Source organism: Manis javanica, chromosome 11 (genome assembly GCF_040802235.1).
Source record: "Manis javanica isolate MJ-LG chromosome 11, MJ_LKY, whole genome shotgun sequence".
Classification (NCBI taxonomy): Eukaryota; Metazoa; Chordata; class Mammalia; order Pholidota; family Manidae; genus Manis; species Manis javanica.
In genome coordinates, this window is record NC_133166.1 from 89,916,350 (window position 1) to 89,934,127 (window position 17,778).

Here is a 17,778-nt window from a genome sequence, read left to right on the forward strand (position 1 = left end):
ACTGATACTTCTGTGAAATCTGACTGTAACAAAAATGGATTAACATAAAAATAAAATAAAATTCAAAGAAATATAAAATATAAGCCTCAATTTTTATTCTTATATTCATAGACATACCTATCAAATTCATTATAGAAGTTGCTAAGCACTTCCAATTTCTGAATTTATTTTATCATGAACTTGTAACAGTGTACAGATGGGTATCAATCCATGGACATACTTTGAGTACCACTGCTCTATGAGAAACAAATCTACTGATGGCTGTAAATGCATCAGGGTGGACATTGGTAAAGGAAGGGCCTTGGAAGTTCTTAGAAATCTATGCTAGGATGGGAGTTATATAGTCCAGGCTGGAAGCTCCCTCCCTAATGCATCCATTTACATGCATGTCCCCGATTGTTCCAAGCTCTGGAAAGTCTTCTCTGAAGGAAATCATCATTAAAAAAAGCCCTAGCAAAAATGGCTTCTTCTGAAGGTGGCAGAGTTATTCAGAAACCTATGAGGTGATCAGTTGGAGTTGAGAAGTAGTCAAATAGTCTACGAATGATCGGGAACATAGACTCTGCCAAAAGATGCCTTTTTCTCCTCTCAGTATTCCTTCCTTTCTGGTGTTGATTTGTATTATCTTTGACCCAACTGTTTGTTTTGAGTTAATTTCCGAAGGTGATAAAATAGTTAGGAGTTCTCCACCCACAATGCTTTGGACTTTAAGAGAACCAGTTACTTTATGGCTTCAGATTCAGATTCAACTCATATATATTTAAGATTTACCATGCTGGGCACCATAAGCAGCACCATTGTTCTTGTGAGCCCATTGACACAGAGTTCAGTGTGGTTGGTATTTTCATCAATGACATGTATTAGGAAATTGAGCCTCAGAGAGGCTGAATGCCTTGCCCATGGTCTGTGATTCAAAGCTGGGTGCACTGAGTCCAAATACAGTTCTTTTTTTTTTTTTAACTACATGTTTAATTATCTCTCATGACATCTTGTTACATTAGTTATTTACTTATTGTTATAGCAGCCTTAGTGGAAAGTACATGGCCAATAATGGTCCTAGGCACTCATGTCCACCATATGCCAGCCTTTCAGGGGGAGAACAACTTTGCCCATCACCTGCTTTCGCAGCATTTGTCTCTAATAGACATTGAAAGTTTCAATGAGGTAATAATTACATTTTAACAAAGAACGAAGAAAAGCTCAAGAAGTTGGTGATTTATTAAATACACTCAATTTAAGAAAGACTTCAAAGTAAGAGAGAATCATTAAGTGTGACTACAGAGGGATAAGGTCTCAATTGCAGCAGAAAATATTGAAGCTGAATATACTAAAGAATTTCCTTCAGTGAGGCTGGCCTTCCAGCTTTGGGGTGGTTTTGCAAGTTCACATAAAGTGTCAAATTAGCAATACACAGCATGTTTTCAGATTGTCTTAGTTGAGAATTAATTCTTAGAGGTAGGATTGACTACACAATCAGAAAGAAGGATCTGCAGTGGTCATGACTCATAAAGGTAACTTACCTCCAGAAAAAAAAAAATTTCATTCTGAATGTCCCATTACCTTTATTCATTCATTCAGTGAGCATTTGTTGAGCTCCTTCTAAGCACCAGGCATTATTCTGGGCACTGAGGATACAGTGGTGAACATTAAAGATGAGACCCTTTCCTCATGTGACTTACATTTTTGTGCAAAGTCAAAAGACCAGAAAGGTGAACAAGATAATCTTTTAATGACAAATGTTATTGATGAAATAAAACAGGTTGATGTAGTAGAGTATGACAGCCAGTGGGGTGGGATTATTAATTTTGATTCTGTGATCAGGGAACACCCCCTGAAATCAGAGAGATAGAGAAGGGTCAGACCCATGAAGGGTCTTGTAGACTACAGTAAAGAGTTTGGATTTTAACAGTGGGATACCAGACGGGTGGGAGGGGTAACGTAACTCTTTTGTATTTAAAAGTCACCCCCAGTTTTTGTCCTGTAAGGAAAATAGATGCCGACAAGGATGGGAACAAGAAGTCAGTTAGGGTGGTTAATGAGGGTTATTGAAGGTAGGAAGCATCCAGGCATGGACCAGAGTGGCTTGGACTCAGGTGATAGCAGAGGAATTGGAGAGAAGGCAGTTGGAGGGAAGGTAGAACTGCCAGGAATGGCTCACAGACTGCAATGGGGTTGTGGTAAGAAAAAGGAGACAATCAAAGGTGACTCCTAGCCTGAGTGGTTATTACTTATTGAGGTGGGAGAGACCAGGAGAGGGTGGTTTGTGGAAGAAATTTTTTAAAAAATCTGTTTTGGCTGTGTTGCATTTGAGATGCCTGTTTGACATCCAAGTAGCTGATACTGAGTAGACAGTTGTGTAAATGGATTTGGAGTTCATTGTGAATTGGAGCTGGAGATAGGAATTTGGTCATCTTTAGAATAGAGAAGGTGTTGACTCCATGGGCCTGAGATCACCCAGAGGAGAAGACCTAGGCCTGGACCGGGGGTCACTTTGCTGCATAGGGAAGGTAGGGAAATTGAGAAGAAGCCTATCCTGGAAGTATAAGCTGAAACCAAAATGTCCACAAGCACCCCCTCACCTCCTGTTACCACTGCACATCTGCACCCACACATCTTCAGGTCTGAGGCACAGGGCACATACCTCTGGACTCTTCTCTTCTCCTGTTCTGAAAATGGAAATTGCTCTTTGTCTGGTGGCTGCTTCTGGTGGTGGTAGTCTGTTCACTTGGCAAACATCTGTTGAGCTGCCATTCAGTGCTGGGACGGTGGGTGTGATACTGAACAAGAGCAATGTGGCACAGTCCCTGCCCTCAGTTTATAGCTTCTTAGGGTCCCCAGTGAGAAAGTGAACCATGCAAGGAACAGAAAGGTTGGAGGTCAGCTGCTGCTAGTACAGGCTGCATGATTTGGGCAAGTCTAGTTGCTGTTTTAACCCTTGATTTTCTGTCTGAAAAATGGAACCAAGTTTGAGGAGCTTTCTACTCTACCCTGAGTGGTGGATTAGCAGAGACGTGAATGAAAACTCCTGCATGGCCCATCATGGAGACGTTTGCAGGGGTGGTGAGTGGACAGGCCTGGCCAGCCTCTGTGGTGAGCTCGCATGGGTGCAGTAGCTTATACCAGGCTCCAAACTTACTTCCTTTCCTGTTAGGACTCCCTCCCTGTCAGGTTCTAAAATGGCCCCATTTTTCCTTCCATTTCTGCTGTGCTTCTCACTATCCACAATACCCATTCTGTCAACATTGGGCCTTCTCGGTGGTTCCACTTGTCCATTCCAAAGCAGAAGAAAGGGTCTGTTTTAACAGGGAAGACTCTTTTGATGCTGAACCAGGATTTTACCTTCCTGAGAGGAATCTTTCATGTTTAACTTATCTGGGGCTGTTGAACAAAGGATTCTGGGACATTCAAAGCTCTTTACAAAGGGAGAAAAAGAAAGTACCCATACAGTGTTAAGTTCTAATGGCTCAGCTTGGTGATAAACTCTCAGTCACTCCCTTGAACAGAGCCGCACCCACACCTCAGGTGCCTGCAGCCCTTCGGGGAGGGCAGCAATTGCTGCAGCTTCTCAGAGGAGCACAAAAGCGTCTCTTAAAAGAACATAGCATTTTATTCTCTGACAAGATGCCTCTTTCATACTGTAATTAGAGTGTGGTGGGGGGTGGAAAGATGGGAGAGGGAATATGAAATCCTCTTCCTTTCTCGAGGCTCATTCTCCCTTCACCACAGGGCTTTGAATCCACTGAAATACTGTGACTGAAACATGTACTGTTTTGTGCAGAGAGAGAGAAGGTGACACGTGTGCCCCTGAGTCCCTGCCTTGGTGGTATCTATGTGCCAGAGCGAGGTGACATAGACCGGTGGGTAGTTACCCAGAGGAGGGAGAGCTGAGATCCACTTTGTGGCTCTGTATCTTTCAACAAGTCACATTAATCCTTTAGGCCCTTAGTTTTCTGGTCTGCAAAATAGGGATAAAAGTATGGTCCCTTGTTGCAAGGTTAAGTACGTGAGAACTTATAACTTTACCATGTCCATTGGACATGTGATCGCCCCTGCGCATGGAAGGAAATGGTGCAGCAGTCGGAATGAAGTAGTGCAGCGTATTTGCGGGATTGTTGTTCTGTTTTGAATTTTATTTGCAGCAGTCACAAAACTTCCTTGATTATATTTTGCTCGACAATCAATGTAACATCTTTCTGGCACCTGCCAGCAGGGGTCAGGAAGGAAGGGTGATGGAGAGACATTCTTTGGAAACTTAAATCAGGTCGCTGAGTGCCCTGCTGCAGCCCTGCCGATGGTTTCCAGTTCACACCAGTACAAGTAAATCGTCACAGGGTCTCTAAAGCCCTGTGTGATCTAGCCTTCCACCTCCGTGGGCCATTTCTCACTCTGACCTCCTCTCATTCATTTTCCCTGTATCCAGTCCGCTCCAGCCATATTGACCCCTTTCAGCTACTAGAGTGCACCTGCAGATGCTCCTGCCCCACCCACAGCTGGGCCCTGGCTCTTGCCTCTTCTGGAATGCTCTCCCTCAGATATCTGCATGGCTCACTGCCTCCCATCTCATGTCATTTCTCAAGTTTGCTCAGCCAGGCCTTCCCTAGCCTCTCTACCCCAAATTCTAGATCTCCTCCGCATGCATACCTCTTCTGTGCTTTACTTTCCCCTTAGCACCTGTCAGTATATCACACACTTTATATTTGCACTTATATATCTGGTTTATTGTCTGTCTCCTCCATTAGAAAGTAGCTCCATGGGGCAAGGATTTTCGCCTTTATGTTTGCTACTGTGTCACCTAAAATAATGCTAACCACATAGTAGGGACTTATAAATTGTACTTTGGGGGCAGAATGAATATACATGTTCACATAGAGAAAGATGAAGACCTTGATAAAAGGTTATGTGTGTTATACATTTTTAGGTGTGTCAGTAATACTTAAAATAGATACTTGAAACACCCACTCTGTGCTAGGTACTATACTTTGCACTTTCCGTTTATTATTTTATTTAATCCTCATTATGCTTTGAGACAGATGTGGTGTTTATTCCTACTTCACAAATGAGAAAAATGAGACTCAGTGTAAGAACTTGTTCCACATCATACCCTGGTGGAGCCAGTATTCAAACGCAGTTCAGGGTTCCAGTTTCAGGGCTTTTAATCATTATGCTCTAACAGTTTGGACTACACCAGCATCAAGGTTAAAAAGCGAAAAAGGAAACATATTCAAGCTCCTTTATCATCCCCTTCCTGTTAATTGCCAGGCCTTCCCCTGCATCTACTCAAACAAATAGATGAGATCTCAATGTTGAGAAGAGGGTATAAAAAACCATGTGTTCCCCAAGATCCTAAAAGAATCTGCCTCTTTGTGTTCTCATGGCTGAAATGTCATGAAGATGTGGAATGGCACTGGGTGTGGAACTCAGAGATCAAAGTGATGCTCCAGATCAGCCACGTGACACAGTGGGCCATGGACCAGCCACCTGATGTGGTGGGCTGTGGACCAGCAAGCCGCCTGACCTCTCTGGGCCTTGGTTTCGTTGTAGGTAAAAGCAAGGCTTGAAGAAGTGATTTGTCAGGGCCTCTCCACCTGATACTCTGGTCTGTGAGACCCATGGCCTTCTTTCATTGCTGTGGGTGAGGGCTGGGGGATGGGGATGGGATCCAGCACTGTGTGTAAGACCATGTTATTTTCCTTAACTACTTTAGGGAAGGACTTCTGCTTCTCCGAGGAGCCCTCTCAAAGCCCCTGGTCTGTAAGGAAGAGTGATGTAGTGTGCCTCCCTTAATGCAGCCCTCATCCTCCCAGACGCACATCCACCATGCTTATTAGAGTCAACACTGAATGGCATTTAGAGGACAGGGTGCTGTGTTGGCCTTTATTATTGACAACCTAAGTCTCCTTAAATCCTTTCTGGAACAAGGCAAGGGATAACGCATGAATAACCATAATATGGCTGTACTGTGTGACCTTCAGTAAGATATTTACCTTCTCTGGGCTGTGTTTGCTCCTCTGAAAAATGGAAGAAAAGCTTCCCTAGGTTCATAAGAAAAACTGAAAAACTGTTGTACCCCACCTCCGAGCCATTTTCCAATGAGACTGAAATTTAAACCACTGCCAACACAAAATTGCCTATCTGATTATCCTCAATTTCTCTGTTAGTTTCAAAATATTTAGGGTCTAAGAGGCTTCTCTTGATGTCTAACCCAAATTCTTCCTTCCTGAGGCAAACCTCTTACAGGAAGACTGGCAATGTTCCCTTAGGGGCAGTGAAGCACATTGGAAATACAGGCTCTGAAGATTAATAGGAATATGACCATGTGGCCATTTGTGTGCTTGGCAGTGTCTGTCTACATATGTTGCTATGTACCAGTGTGAGCATGTGTGTTTTTGTGCCAATGTGTGTATGATGAAGCATACAAGTGTGTACAGGAGTGTGGGTAAACAGATCTTTGAGTCACACAGGCCTGCCCATCCTGGCTGGCTTTATCTTCCTTCAGTTGCCATGACAGCAGCGGGGGCCTCCGCATCAGTAAACAGAGCTCCCCGTGTGTGCTGAATCAGGGGGACAGGTCTGGAGCTAATGGCATAGAACAGGAGCCACATTGTCCTCTGACAGCACGTTTCCTGTCACAGTGCACCTGCCAGAGCGTCTCACTAGAGAAATGTAGGAATTACCTGCCTAAGTGCCCCGTGGCGCTGAGATTTTGGAACATGGGCAGGAATTTCAGGCTGAGGCAAGGCGTTCTGGGAACCTTACTGCCAGTCCCCAGGAGTTAGCCAACTCCTGGTAAGTTCCAGCAATGTGAATGACGAAAGCCCCTCTCATCACTCTAGGGAATAAAATCACTTTAATTTGTTAGTACACAGAGTAGCCACTTTGCACATTTTCTGTGACAATGGCTCAACCGAAGTTCATAAAATATAAATCAGTTTTGTTAATTTAAATATGATTTGAAAGACGACTCTGTCTTCTCCCCACACACCTCCCCGAGTCACATGGGGTGTTTAGGGTGTTACCCCTCGTCTGAGATGATCTATGTAATGCTTCCACTTCATGTGACTGTGAATAATATAGAATTGGTGACATATGAATAGTTGCATTTACAAATTATGCCTCTCATGTAAACTGCTTGAAAACAAAAGCAGTCACAAAAATAAATTCACTAACAAGGATGAATTCTAGTTAGTCACTAACTAGGGTGAATTCTCCTTTTTAGTTCTCATAACTGACATTTAGAAACACAACCTTGCCTACACACAGAGTAATCAAAATAGAGGCTCATCCCGTGCTCAATTCCAACTCACTTTACTTTCATCTATGTGCTACTTCTGTCATTAAGGGAACTGCAGGTTATCCTTCCAGGGAAAAAAAAGGCAAAGATTGAATAACAGAATTAGGTAAGAATATCTGTAATGAAACAGTTTGCATTTTTATGATGGCATGGTCTCCTACAGGTCTCAATCAGGACTCCTAGAATAAACCAGATTTACTCCTGCCGCTGGTTATGAGCAGAGGGTGTGTTCTTCTAATGCCAACCCTGACTAATGAGGAAACAGAGAGGTTATTGCCCAGTTTATTAGCAGCAGAGATTCCCTGGATACCTAGCTCTGAGGATAGACCCAGTTGTATGTGCTACATTGCACCAGGATTTAGTTCTGTTCCCTTTGTTTGGGATTCTGAAGTCTTGATGCATCTCATCTAAAGTCCTGTTCTATCTTGGATGTAGACACACTGGGTGCAGCCAATGAAACAGAGCTGATGAGCCATCCTTTTACCTTAAGTCACAGGCCAATGCTGAGAGGGCCTCTGGAACATGAACACTTTTCTACTGTAAGCCAGATTTCCTCCCTTTAAAATTCCTTGACCCAAGGGAATTAGGTAAACTGAGATCCTCAGAGGGCCGTTCTTTGAGATACCTTCCAATAGGAAGTTTGGCCAAGGTCACCTGCAACTAAGTAAGGTAATGGTCACATGCTTTTTTTATCTTTGCAAAACCATCATCCTCCGAGTACTGGCAGGATGCTCTCTGAACAGGAGCGAGCACTCAGATCCTCATGATTCCCTTTCCTGGGTCCGGCCATGGATTTACTGACAAGATTGGTAGGCATGTTGAATCCAAGGTTGGAATAGTATTTTTGCTAGGTAATGGAGCTGACTCCCTGTGCCCTCCAGAATGCAGTAAGCCTATAAATGAATGGTGTATAATGTGGACACAAAATCAAGCAGTGGTTCACTAGCTTAACCAATGCAGTGAATCTAATGCCAGGGCATTGTTAGCCCAGCATGGAACAGTGGATTTTTATACTGCTCTTGCAATTAAGAAAATAGTCCTCTGACAAAAAAAAAAACCCACAGGAACTCTTGTTTTTACATCTGTGTTTTCCTCGACCTTGAGCTGAAATGAAATCCCTTCTGTAGATTTTAAATGTTGACTTCTAGATACCACTGAAGGCAGCTGAGGCATGGTGGACTAGCACTTACCCTGGAATCAGAAGATAGTACTTTGGTTTCTGGATCTCCCTCCTGCTAATTGGGTCAAGAACCTTCCTGAACCTCCCATGGTTTTTGCAAATACAAAATAAATAATTTACAGGAAAGTGGTCTGTAAACTAAAAATTTCACAAGTGTGTTACATGAATACTAGCTGTTCTTAATATTTTATGGCCATAATCTATGGAATCCACTGCAATACTAGGCCTTAGATTAAACTTCTTAGGTCCTTGTGGGGATATGGGAATATGGTACAATGTAGGCTCTGCTTGGCCTCACGGAGCCTGTAAACCAGGGAGGAAGGTAAGTCATGGGCACAATTATGACAGCAAGGGAGGGAGGGAGGAAGTGTCGTGAATGGCATGGTGCTGACTTTCTGCCCTAGGCACCCAGTGCAAAACCAAAACCAAACAGAAGATGCCCCTTGATGAACGTAATACAGAAGGGCGCGCACACACACACACACACACGCACACACACACACATACATGCACACACGCACACACACACATACACACACACACGCACCCACACACACACGCACACACACACACGCACACACACGCACGCACACACACGCACACACATACACACAAGCGCGCGCACACGCACACACATACACACACACACGCACACACATACACACACGCGCACACACACGCACACACACGCGCACACACGCACACACACATACACACACACACACATACACACACGCACACACACATACACACACACATACACACACGCACACACGCACGCACACACACACGCACACACACACACGCACACACACACATGCACACACGCACGCACGCGCATACACAGCCCTTCCTTCACTAATGTGGGGGCTGCTTAGGAAGTATCCCCACTGGTGCCAATTCTTTTTTTTTTTTACTTTGTTTGGCCAAGAGTCTTCCTAAAAACACCAGGCCATTTTGGGGGGCTCTAGCCTGTTAGCCCAACTAAGGGGCCAGATAGGAGGGTGGGAGGAAACTGGGGGCTGGAGATGGCAGAGGACAGCAGGGAAGCCAGCTGGTAAGAGCCGGAGCCAGGAATCTTCCAGATACACAGGGAAATTAGTCTGGAGTTTGTCGGCCTGTCCCACCAGAAATCAGTACATGGTCACTCTGGGGGCCAGACACAGGTGCCACACTGCTTATTTCGTACACCGATTCTATGGAGATTTTAGTAGAACCAAAGAGAAAGAGTGCTGACAGTGTCCAGGAGTTTCCTGGCAATGACTGTATTCCCACTCCTCCTGGATGGGTGGAGATGACCTTTGGAAACCTGGGCGTTTAAGCCCTTGGAAACCTGGGCAGAGCTATCAGTGTGCTCCCCAGGTCAGCCTGGGTATTTTTAATTAAAAAAAAAATCTATTGAACAAATACCATGTGCCAGGCATAGTCTAGTCCAGGAGGATACACAGTTGAGTAAGACACAAAATGCTTTCACAAAAAAGCTCACATGGAGGGACAGTATCACCACAATAAAAGCCTGGCTGTAAGATGGGCTGTAAAGAGATAAAAGAAAGGTAGAATGCAGACTAGAAGACTAGGGGAGAGGGAGAGAGAGGAGGGGATACTAAAATGAAGATGTGACATTTCAATCTGGCCTTGTAGAAGGATGTTTGCACATTCTGGCAGATAAGAAGGGATTTTAGATGGAAAAGCAGTGTGAACCAAGCCTTAAGCACCTGCACCTCAGTTTCAGATGAGAAGTGTGTGTGGCTGGAGCCTGCCTGTGGTGGGCTCCAGGCAGGCCAGGGGTGGATGGGAATGATAGGAGGTGAGATATGAGGGAAAGGTCAGGGTCAGGCTGTGAAAGATCTTGATGACTACGTTAGGTGTTTGCATTTCATATAGCAGAGGTTTGAGGGCTAGGTGCAGGAGAAGAGAAAGAAGATGAAATTTAGAAGGTCTGAGGTTCATGGTTCCTTAGTGTCTATGTGTCCTTGGACACTTGCCTCTCAAAAGGCCACTTAGATTCAGTGTTCTGAGCTGGAAAATGAAGATGTTGGTAGTAATGCTCCTCCTAGATGCTAAAGGATTATTCTGTTCTGCTCCTCAAAGCTTGTTTTAATTTTCCTTTTTTTTTGAGATCTTGCTCAAAATATTATGTCTTTGTTAAACCTTCCTGGATTCCCCAATAGTGTAGTTGAAAAATCAAGATACATACATATGAAATGATCAAGAAATAAGCATTTAAATATCCCACTGGGCTAGGCAAGTATGGGGGCATGAAGAGCTTGGACCTTAGAGCAGACAGGCCTGGGCTCCAATTTTGGCTCTGTTTCTTACTTAAGCTTGAACAAGTTTAACTTTTCAATTGAGGGTGAAAATAATCTACTCTACCTTCTTCTCAGAATGGTTGTAAAGATTAATGAGCAAAATGTGTGAAGGTGCTTGGAAATGAGAAAATGCTCCACAAATGTTACTTGCTGTGGTTCTTATTTTAGGTTTGGAAGTGCATGTTTTAGAAAGACAGATCTAATAGCTGTGAGACAGATGAAATGAGGGAAGAGAGACAGGTGGGTTCTACTGCAACAGTCTGAGCAGGAAAGGATGAGGTCCTGAATCAGGGCAGTGAGTATGAAGAGAGAGGGTGGATCCAAGTGCCCTTTGGAAGAACCAGCAGAACAATGGCACTCATTGGGCAGGAGGGATAGAACAAAGACAGCCAAAGGTAAAAACTTGGGTAGGTGGATGCCCAGCCCTGTGTTGCTTTCTAATTACTGAAATCCAAGAAAGAAGGTGAAGAAAGGAGGTGTCCCAGATCTTGAATTCTGTTATCCTGACCCTCCCTGGCCCTGGCACTCTTCATTTGAACCTCTGCCTCTCCATCTCCCTACAACACATTTAGTAGAACCCCCTGAACCTGCAGCCATGCTCAGGAGAACTTCGCCTTCGGTGTGCCTTATTCCTGCACCCTCAGCCTGACTGTAACCATTGTAAGGTGCCTGTACCAAGGCATCCATCTCTACCTCAGCAGGTGGGGCTGGAGGAGGTACCACCCCTTCCCCTGCCTTGGGGTTGCATTGGGGTACAACCCTCAGCTCCAGCTCCTTTCTGCCTCTATGAACATGAGGGAGCAGCTGGCAGGACCCACAGTGGATGCTGGGGCTCCCTCATCTTCAGGCTGTACCTCTTCATTTATGGGGAATGCTTAAATAAGTGGAACAGTTTCCAGGATGGTAGGAGAGTGCCCGAGCTATGGCTGGGAGGCATTATGCTAGCAAAGAGATAGATGTGTTTGGCAATGAGAAAGACGGGCATTGGTGGAGGTGGTTTCTGAAGGAGCCTATTAGCAAGTGAATACTTCTTTATCCCTATTTGCTTGCCTGCCCATTGCATTTGACCATCTTCCTTTCTGCCAGTTAGCTCCCATTCTTCTCCTCTTTTCTTTTTCCAGGGGGGCATACCCTTTTCATCAGGGACCTGTACCTGCCAGCAGACCCAGTCTTCTCTCTGCCCCTCACCTTGTCTTTCTCTCTGCCCCATTATCTCCCTTCTGGCCCAGCACATCTTCCCACTGTCTTTCTACCGGAGCCAGATGCTCTCCCTGTGTATTTCTGACTTAACCTCCACCAGCCTTCTTCAGAAAGAATCCCAGTCCTTCAAGGCAGCAGGGAACCGGGCTTCAATGCAGCCCTACTGTGCACCACAGGATACAGGACACTAGGGGAAGCATGGCATCATGGGTAGAGTTCATATCCCAGCAAGTTACTTCCCTTCACTAAGCCTTGGTTGCCCCATCTGTTAAGTAGGGATTTTAGGAGTGCCTACTTCATAGCGGAAATGAGTTGATGGGGATGGAAAGCTTCCCATAGGCTGGCACAGAACAATTGGTCTGTGTCTATTAGTCACTGTTATGAAAAGCTTAAGGTGTACCTGTGCCCCTCAGAGGGTTAAGAGCTTTGGTTGTAGCTGGAGAAATAAAGCATAGCATTTTGAAATGTAGTTTGTTGCACAACTAATAAAATACCTTTCAAAACAGAGCAAGCAGAGGGTGCTCGTGGAATGAAACTGCTCTGGGAAGCCTTCCTGCATGAGGCTGAATGAAGTGCATCTCTGGGCCACATTTTAGGGGGATCTCAGCTGCAGTCTGGGCTGAAGGAAAGAGGTCATGAGGTCCACAGAGGGCCTGCTCAAAAACTCTCTCACCCACTGGCTTCACCCCTTCTCTTAGTCACGGCAGTAGCCCAACCTAGTGAATCCTGTCCTTGTCCACAGGGAATTTGCCAAAGAGAGAGAGCGAGTGGAGAACCGGAGGGCTTTCATGAAACTGCGGCGCCAGCAGCAGATTGAACGTGAGCTGAACGGGTACCGTGCCTGGATAGACAAAGCAGGTAAGGCCTGGTGCCAGAGGAGGTCGGCCAGCAGCTGCGCAGATGCCAGGAGCCCACCTCCTCCTCACTCCCAGTGCTTCCTTCAAAGGGGCAGCCTGGACTGGAGCAGAGAGAAGCTTTAGAGGCCTCACTAGCTTTGCAGAATCCCCGCTGGACCCACTTTCTTCCTCTGGGGGTCTAACAGTCCCTGTTCTTCTACCAAACACCTTTCCTGAGGCAGGCGTTTAGCAAGGTGAACTGAGTAAAAGGTGACATAACCCCCTTTTCACTATGGCTGGGCTAGTGACATTTTATGCCACCAGCAGTAATCCTAATAACAACCCATCATTCCACAAACATTCACTGAGTGCTTACTTTGTGCCAGGTCGCATTCTAGGTGCTTGGGATACAGCAGTGAGCCAGACGACTGCCAGCTCACCAAAGCCCCACTCTTGGGCAGCTCTAGTTGGAAAAGGGCAGGAATAAACAATAAGTAACTTGTTCGAAGGTGGTAAGTACAGTAGAAAGCAGATCAAGGTAGAGTTATAGGGTGTAGCATAAGTTGCAGTTTTAAATAGCGGGGTCAAGGAGTTTCATCTGGGGAGAGACTTGAAGGAGATGAGGGGGTGAGCCATGGGAAGATCAAGGGAGGAATATTCCATCACCACGGCTCTAATGTGGGAGCGGGCCAGGAATGTGCCAGGAGCAGAGTAGGGTGTGAGCAGGGGGAGTGGCAGGAGGCTAGACGAGAGCAGTCACAGGGAGTGGGGGGCAGGTCATGCACGACCTTATGGGCCACTGTAAGGGTCTGAGACTTTGCTGTGAGTGAGGCAGGAACCACTGGAGGGTTTCGAGCAGAGGGGGAACATGCTCTGATTGGAGATGTTAGAGGGCCATTTGGTGACTGTTGAGAAAAGGCAGTGGGAAGACAAGGCCAGAAGGAGGGGAGAATAGTTGTGGGGCCATTACAGTAAGCCAGGCAGTAGAAGATGGTGAAAACTCGGTTCTCCTATTGCAGGAGCTGTCACCAGCTCCTCCCTCGGGCCCAGCATCAGGAATAATTCTTGCCCAGCCTGGAGGATCAGCCTATCACAATTTCATCACCCCACAGAGCCATGAGATTCAAGTCTGACTATGGCTCAGCTGCTTACGAGGGACATCAGTCATCCCGTATCTGTCAGTGAAAAGGACGCATTTGCTTTCTTATTATTTTCAAGGTTGCATTACATTGATGTTATATATCTTCATTTTCTTCCTGAGCAAGAGTAACTTTTTTAATAAACAAAATACACATGACCCTCAGTATCTTTTCTCTATTCCCAGTAGCAAGCAGAGCACAATGTGAAATCTTTCAGAAACAATGTGGAATATGATTTGGTGCTTAGTTGCCTGAGCCTTGTTCTCCTGTAGGAGCTTTGGAATATGACATTCTTACTCTATTGCTAATGCACAAAAGCCCTCTCTCAGTTCTGGAGTCAACTTCGATGATCTGTCAGGGCTGAGACCGTGTGTGATTAAAAGTGCCATTTCAAAGCCAGATTAAAGTCCCACTTGGGACTGTCTGCCTGTCTGTGGTGCCTCTGGAAACATGAGCCATGCGTGTTGACAGCTTTTCTATTTCACCCTTTCTCCTGTGAGGCTCTTAGGTGGGGTGAATGTGAACATTCCCTTGCTCTGCCCAGAAGGGTAACTCAGCCTTCCTGAGCAGATTTGCTTCCAGGCCTGGCAGGGAGCATGAAGTTCCCAACTGTCCTTGGATTCTGGGGTGGAGGAGCCATCTGACAGACCACCCTGGGAGCGGGCTGGCAGCAGAGCCAGAAAACAACCGTCCCTTCCCTTCCCAGGACCCCATTCAGGTTCAGGCAGCACAGGATGCTGTTCTTTGTGGCTGGGCTTCTCAAATACATGCAGAATTCCAAGGCTCCACTTTCTTCCATTTGGCAGACAGCTCTCTCCTCCTTCTAAGAAAAAAGACGCACTGCGACGTCAAATTGTGCTTCCTGGCCCTTCCCTTTACAAATGGAGTGTGAGTGAATCAGAGACATATGGGTTACATTTCCCTGGAAAGACGCTCTCAAGTTCGAAAGAGAACTTGGCAAATGGCACAGGGGGGTGGGGAGGCAGCTTCAGCATATCCAGAGCTCTCAAGCACGTCCCAGAGATGCTCAGCAGCACCACCACCCTCCGTCTGCCTTGGGGTTCTCCCATCTGCCCACCCTAAGCCCAGTCCCTATACACACGGAGAGTGACTCTCTAACTGAGGCCATTCATGTTGCTAGGAAGCATTTTAACAGGTGCCTAATTTTAAAAGGTTCCCTCTACACAACGTATGCTGTAAATGACTTTAAAACCCTCTATGTCTGCGTAAAGGAGCATCCCACCAATAACACTTAACCTGTTAATTTAGATTTTTGCCGGAGGCCATACTTAAAAAAGAAAGCTGAACATTTATGACTTGGTATAATGGCTATCCTGAACGGTACCCTTCCAGCCTCAAAATGTTCCCCTCCTGGGAAATGCATTATATCCTCTTCAGTTTTATATGCAGGTGGAATTATGGCAATGGCTTTCCCCTCTTCTGCTTTTCCTTTTACCTGTTGCAAGTGCTTACACCCTTGTTTAATAGGGCCTGCGGCAAGCTTTCCCCAGCAGCTGGGGTCTTAGGAAGTGATTGCTTCGGCCTCCATCTCACTCCCCAATGGTAAGGTGGGGGCAGGGATCAAAACTCATCTATGCCACTCCTAACAGGGACTCGGAGTTCCACTAGACGTGGGGCAGAAGGACTATTTTGTTGGTAGGATTGGAGAGATGCTAGTGAGGTTTACTTTCATGAACCTCACTGGGAAACAGTATCCTATGCTCTGTACAGCCCAGGATGGCCCCTAGGAAGGCCAAGAGGACAGTCCATGCAGCTGTGTGGTTCTCTTCCAAACACCAATAACCAGATATGTCATTCTATGACCAACTAGGACTTCACTTCCCTGACACCAGTCGGGTGTCCAGCAATTCAGTTTTGACACTGAATATCACCTAAGGTTGAGTGCAGACCCCACAGGGTAAGAGTTCAATCCCACCAGCCTGCCCCCATTTCACACACCAGCAACAACTGGGGTCCCCAGGTGACTTGCATTTCTGCACAGCTGGCTACAGATCCAGGGGTTTCCAAATTTGGTCATTCACTAAAATGACTTACAGAACTAAGGAAAAACCATGCTTACAATCACCAGTTTATTATAAAGGATGTAACTCAGGAACAGCCAAACGGAGGAGCTGCATAGGGCAGGGTCTAGGACTGGAGTGGGTGTGGCCACAGGGCCTCCCTGCCCTCTCCAGATACAGTACCCTCCCAGCTTTGATGTGTTCACCAGCCCAAAAGGTGAGCCCCATCATATAGGACTTTTATAGAGGGTCCATCATATAAATGTGATTTATTAAATCACTGGCCATTGGTGATTGAACAATCTCAAGCCCCTCTTCTCTCCTGAGAGGTACAGGAGGGCAGGGCTGCAAGCATAGCCCTCTAATCATGTGGTTTGTGTTCTGGTCTGCAGCCCCAATCCTTAAGCTATCTAGCCCACCCTCACAATGAGTCATCTCATGAGCACACAAAAGACAGTGAATTCCAAGGGTTTTAGGAGCTCCGGGCCCATAAGGTAGACATAAGCCAAATTTTTACTTTTTGTTGCACCACAGGAACAAATTCTTGATGGGCCCAAACCTCCTCAGCTCAGGCTTTGTTCAAGGCAGGATAGATGTGGAGGGGTTAGAGGAAGCTGGTCTCCAGGGTCTGCTTGTCTCTCTGAGACCTGGTAGCACCTTCCTCTGCCCTTTCCTCAAAGAAGGAGACAAGTTAGAGCCAAAATATGGTCTTAACTCCTGAATGAGGAGGAATATGTTATGACCCAGGGGCTGCAGACAACAAAAACTAAGGAAACTCCTAATGCTAGAAAAGTCAAAGGAACCTTGATAGAAGAAAAAATAGAAATGAGCAATCCTCATTCCTATCACTTTAGGAGATTTCAGTTAAAAAGATCTGCTCTTCCTCTCATGGAAGAGTATCCTCATGAAAAAGAGTATCAGACACAGAGCTGAATCTAACCAATCATCTCCCAGCCTCCACTCTCTAAAGAACTTCCATTCTGTTCTGATTTGTCCACGGCAGCTCCCTCCATGACCCTTGGTGTCTTTCTGATGCTGTTGCCTACCATGATCTATGAACTCTCTCCTCTTTCTCTGTTGCCCCAGAGCCAGAGCCATTCCTGAGGGATTTGCATTTTGCAAAATAATTTGGCATTTGCAGATAATTTACTACACCATTTATTTCCATATAGAGGAAGTCATGCTTGCTGAAGAAAATAAAAATGCTGGAACATCAGCCTTAGAAGGTAAGGAAGTGCTCCAACGCCTCATTTCATTTGCATTTGCCTCCTTTAATGCACCAGCAATCTCTCTTGATCAAAAGAGGAGAGAGAAATAAAAGAGGGGTGCTCTGGGATTTGAAAGGAAAGTGTCTCTGTCATAAAATCCCTCATGCTTTAAAATAAAGGGAATTGAGTCACAGATTTAAATGCTTTTTAAATTGATGAAAATGAAATCCAAGAGTTGCTTTGTTCTGGGGCGTGTGATTGATACCATGCAATGAAAAGACCATCATACAGCCAATAGCACATAAAGGGATCTTCTTGGAAAATTTGTGGGGATCATCTTGGACTACTTTTGTTACCGGGAAATGTCATCGTTTATGGAGATCTGGAACAAATCCATATGGTGTGCCTGTTCACCTCCTGCATTTAGATAAGCTCCAGCAAGGATCCCGGAGTCCTTGCATTTCACAGGTGCTGCTGAGCACAGAAGTCACGTGTCTGTAGACATTCGAGACTTCCATGACCCTGGCTTGGGCATTTAAAGGCAGTCACCTGTGTCACAGAGTCCTCTTGCCCACAGTCCTCGGTTTTGACCAG

At 45.7% G+C, this 17,778-nt stretch overlaps 1 protein-coding gene across 22 annotated transcripts in view; it reads left to right on the forward strand.

The window, feature by feature from the left end:
* The window catches only part of CACNA1E (calcium voltage-gated channel subunit alpha1 E), a 581,675-nt gene that overhangs the window by 479,667 nt on the left and 84,230 nt on the right, over positions 1 to 17,778 (forward strand). For all 22 annotated transcript variants that reach the window (XM_073216846.1, XM_073216856.1, XM_073216857.1 and 19 more), the window contains 2 exons: positions 12,723 to 12,838; positions 17,149 to 17,202. In XM_073216846.1, the coding sequence (XP_073072947.1) occupies positions 12,723 to 12,838; positions 17,149 to 17,202 (170 nt within the window). The remainder of the gene's footprint in view (positions 1 to 12,722; positions 12,839 to 17,148; positions 17,203 to 17,778) is intronic.